Source organism: Solenopsis invicta, chromosome 8, assembly GCF_016802725.1.
Source record: "Solenopsis invicta isolate M01_SB chromosome 8, UNIL_Sinv_3.0, whole genome shotgun sequence".
In the NCBI taxonomy this organism is placed as follows: Eukaryota; Metazoa; Arthropoda; class Insecta; order Hymenoptera; family Formicidae; genus Solenopsis; species Solenopsis invicta.
In genome coordinates this window covers 23,035,419-23,039,568 of record NC_052671.1, presented here as the reverse complement: position 1 = coordinate 23,039,568, position 4,150 = coordinate 23,035,419, and the positions used below count along the sequence as shown (strand labels likewise).

The 4,150-nt window shown below is 28.1% G+C and overlaps 2 protein-coding genes across 3 annotated transcripts; both read right to left on the bottom strand.

Annotated features, from left to right (window-relative positions):
• Nucleotides 1–354: 354 nt before the first annotated feature.
• LOC113003761 lies at nucleotides 355–2,214 on the bottom strand. 2 transcript variants are annotated; one of them, XM_026134569.2, is made up of 3 exons: nucleotides 1,892–2,214; nucleotides 1,528–1,728; nucleotides 355–993 (listed from the first exon to the last, which is right to left on the bottom strand). In XM_026134569.2, the coding sequence occupies exons 2-3, from the start codon at nucleotides 1,688–1,690 to the stop codon at nucleotides 476–478; spliced, it is 681 nt and encodes a 226-aa protein (XP_025990354.2). In that variant the 5' UTR covers nucleotides 1,691–1,728; nucleotides 1,892–2,214; the 3' UTR covers nucleotides 355–475. The 2 variants fall into 2 exon arrangements, with proteins under 2 accessions (XP_025990354.2, XP_039308856.1); XM_039452922.1 differs by having other exon boundaries at nucleotides 1,528–2,214.
• On the bottom strand, nucleotides 1,958–3,870 carry LOC120358583. Its single transcript, XM_039453182.1, has 3 exons — nucleotides 3,603–3,870; nucleotides 3,146–3,517; nucleotides 1,958–2,061 (listed from the first exon to the last, which is right to left on the bottom strand). Exons 1-3 carry the CDS (start codon nucleotides 3,757–3,759, stop codon nucleotides 1,958–1,960), a joined length of 633 nt encoding a protein of 210 aa, XP_039309116.1. The 5' UTR covers nucleotides 3,760–3,870.
• Between the last annotated feature and the right edge of the window lie 280 nt (nucleotides 3,871–4,150).

Below are 4,150 nucleotides of genomic sequence, written 5' to 3'. Positions count from 1 at the left end.
ATAGCTTCAAAAGATAAAGCATTCTTCCGACGCGGTATCCGTATGCTGTCAGAAAGATGGGAAAAAGTAGTGGCTAGCGATGGACAATACTTCGAATAAAACATTAGGTACCGTTCTTTCACAATAAATGCCCAATTTTTGATAAAAAACAGCGGAAACTTATTTATACTCCTAATATTATTATTATTGCAGCAGCACTTATTAATTTAAAATAACCAATTATAAATCAGTAAGAAGAAAATATTAAGTTGAGTTTTGTAACGCAATATTTTAATTATTTTATTTCCAACTAGCATATATCTTGCTCAAAATGATATTTTTCAATGCATTTTTTATATTTCAATATATGTTTTCTTTTCTATTTTTGTACAGATTCCAAAAGTAATGGAAGAATATTTTTTTTCCAGAATTTTGATGAATTGGATATTATACTTAGTGTAATCGGAATCATAATCCACCCACACCTATAACTTTTTTAACAGACAAACTGTTTGTAGTTTGCAGCTTCATATATGGTCGAAGCTGTAATCTTTCCATACTGTAGTTTATACCATAGCGGGCAGGAACTCTGCTCTTTTGTAGCTTCTGCAGCTTTAATGCACAAATTCGAGTTCATGTGTTGCTTTGCAAAAAGTAAAAAATCAGCAACATTTTTTTTATATCGATCACTACAGTTACAATATTTTAAAAGAAAAGAATGTAATGATAATGACATTAAAGAATTGTCGTAATTATGTATGAAATGACGCATGATTTGACTATCGAGTTTTCTTGCTTTAGCTATTTTGATGAAATCTTCCAAAAAATTTGTATTTAACACTGTAGATTCTTCATATTTGCTTCTACTTAACACCTTCGCAGTTACACATTTTAATGATGTTCCTATTGACGACATTGTGGGACGCTTCCAATAACATGCTACAAACGTTGGAGCAGGTTCTTCGCTTTTTCGATGTGCCCACATTAAAAATGCTATGGCGTACTTGCAACCACCTAAAATTATCGTATATTTGGAGAAACTTGTTTAATAACATGAGTAAAATTCAAAATGATTGGTTCACTTCTTCATCGCCTGAAGAACTGTCAATAATTTCGAATAAAAAATATAAAAATTTATTTAACGTTATTTATTTAGTTATAATAAATATAAAATAATTATTTAGATATTGTTATAATTAACATGAGAATAATTAATCACAAATTTCTTCATTTTACTCAAATTATAGAAATGCTAAATGTTTCACTTTCATTTAATGGATTACTTTAATTAATTTTTGTCGCTGGCTAGATCATTATTTATACTATTCATAAAAATATCTCTTGTTTATAATATTCATAAAAATATGTTATATTATTATAACTTGTTTCTAGCAAAAAGCAATTACTATAATAAATTAATGCAGTAATCGACATTCTTTACACAGCCTAGCTAAAATCTTTTGTGATGATGTTAGAGCAACAAACAAGTACTCTGTTTTATATAGTTTTAATATTTTTAGATAAATTTTGTGTAAAAGTAAATCTCACCTGAAGAAGCTGCACAATCAAAGCATTGTGCACTTTTAATTTCATTTTTTCTTTCATTGATTATTAATTCGACTGCGTATTCCTTGTTACGAACTTTAATTGTGTTCAGGGCATATTTTAGCACAAATGGTACACATTCTTTTTTGACGACATATCTCCACATATCCAATTGCTTCGTCACTATACCTTTCCTGACTTGCTCTAACAAATAAAATAATACATATTTAAACGTTAAAAAAATTATTGAGCTTACAATATGTCAGAGCTATTTAAGAGGTGCAATAAAAAGTAAGATTAGAATTCATTGTTCTAACAAAATAATCTATAGATTTTTGATCGTATATTAATCTGTAACGATGCACACCCCCGAGAAATAAGGTGCATCGTCCTCGGCCACCAACAGCCGGAAAAAGAGCCGCCGGGCTATAACCTAGGGTGCCTCGGGCACCCAAGTATAAAGAATACCACAGATCATATAAGTAAATAGATAAACAACTCCCATAGTTTGCTGTGGAATAGTGTTTTTATCGCCACCTAGGCGAATATACGTAAACGAACTAATATTCAATATGGACGACCTCTAATACAATATATTTATTAGCAGTAGTAAAATTAAAAAAAAATAACAAAAGTTGCAACTATAAAGTTATAAACTGAAAAATAAATTATTACATTGGTCATATCATTAGTTTAATTAAAGTATGATAAAAGCATTATAGTTATTATTAAATTATAAACTTAATAATTGCAACTTTAATAAGAATATATGAATAAAATAAATTTTGAGAAACATTACTATAAATATTTAATATATTGTATTTGATATATTGTCAAAATATTTACATTTTTTTTATAAATCGCTTTTGCTTCTTTTTGTAATGTTCAATAGCTTGCTGAAATATAATATTTGTAGAAACATATCGAGTGTCACGACCAGATAAAATTCTATTGACTATTTTACAAAATGTATATAAAAATAGTTTTGTAATTTTTTGTATTACAACATGTTTTGATTCTTTTTTATGTTTATTACAACGTATAAAATCTAAACTTAATTTATCGTTTAAAAGTGTATATAACAAAGTAGAAACATTTCTGCGAAATAATAAAGAAATATTTTTATTTAAAATAGAATCGGCTTTAATAAATGCGTGTTTGAAAAAAGTCATTGATGGATAAGTTAAAGAAGGTTCCTCTCGTGCATATTCTCTATGAACTAGTTGCACATATTCTTCAGATGTTATATCTGTTGTTAGAAGACTCTGTTTACACTCTAAACAATTTTTAAACTGTTTCAAAGATAAAATCTTTTTTGCAATCCAACCAGAAATATACATTTGACTATTATTTTTATGTAATGAGATGTTATGTATTATTGTGTTATTTTGGAATGCTACAGAGTCTTCTTCAACTATTTGTTCTGATGCGTTATTTACATGAGAAACGTTTTTCACAAATTGTTTTAAATTAAATAATAAGTTACCGTCATTTTTATCTTCGCAGTTAGATCCCATAGACCGTTTTGATGTTAAATTATTAATTAATAATGTTTTATATGATCCACAAAATTGGCTACACGAAGGATTAATATTTCTACATCCGTGACTACGAATCATACCAAAAAAGTTTTCTAGTGGATCTTGATTAATTCTTGTCTTTAAAAATTTTATACCTGCGTTATCAACTATTTTCCATATGTTCTGAAATCCACGTAGAGTAAAAATCCAATTTTTTAATGATGGTATGCACTTAACTGGTTGCTTAGTATTCGGATCTACATATTGCATGTCGGACAATAATTTAGTAGCATGTGGCCAAAAATCATGGTGTTTGCTATTTTTTGTTACCGCAACACGTAAAGGAGTCTCTGGATGCAAAGTATGAGCGTTCACGGAATCAAAAACTTTGTTGAAAAAATCTAACACTATTGCTGTGTCATATCCTGCCTTTGGTATTTGTAATGGACCAATCTGTGTCTCGATAAATCCTCCTGCAAAGTAAATAAATAAATAAATAAACACACACACACACAATGCAAAATTAAAGAAAGTTATAACTATTACTTATCAAATTACCTTTGATTTTGCTGTTGTATTCAATATATGCTGATAATCTTGCACTAAAAATTTGAGCAGCACATTTAACTTTCATCTTTTTTATTTTTGATCTAATAACATGTTCATCGGTTAATTTTGGCAATTGACGATTTAATGTATTTGTGTAAATATCCATTTTATATGCCTGATCAATGATGTCCCATGATGCAAACTGTCGTTCCTTTTTTCCTGAATTAGTGGCATTAATTTCCAAATTTTTAAATAATAAATTATTACGGATTCCTTTTAAAAGATGCGGTGGATCATAGATAGGTACAATATTTTGCCCAAAAGTTTAATAAAACCTCCTTCAAAAAAATTAAAAATTATTTTATATTTCTATTATATGTCTAATATATATTAATTAAAACAGAATACTTACAATATTCTTGACTTTTTTGTATACATTTACTTCTTGAATCCTCGAGAAGTTTCTTAATGGATGTCATATTTCGTCCCCCTTAGTCGCATACAATTGCAATTATTGTCAAACCAGCTTGAGATAATTCTTTTATAATTTCTTTTAT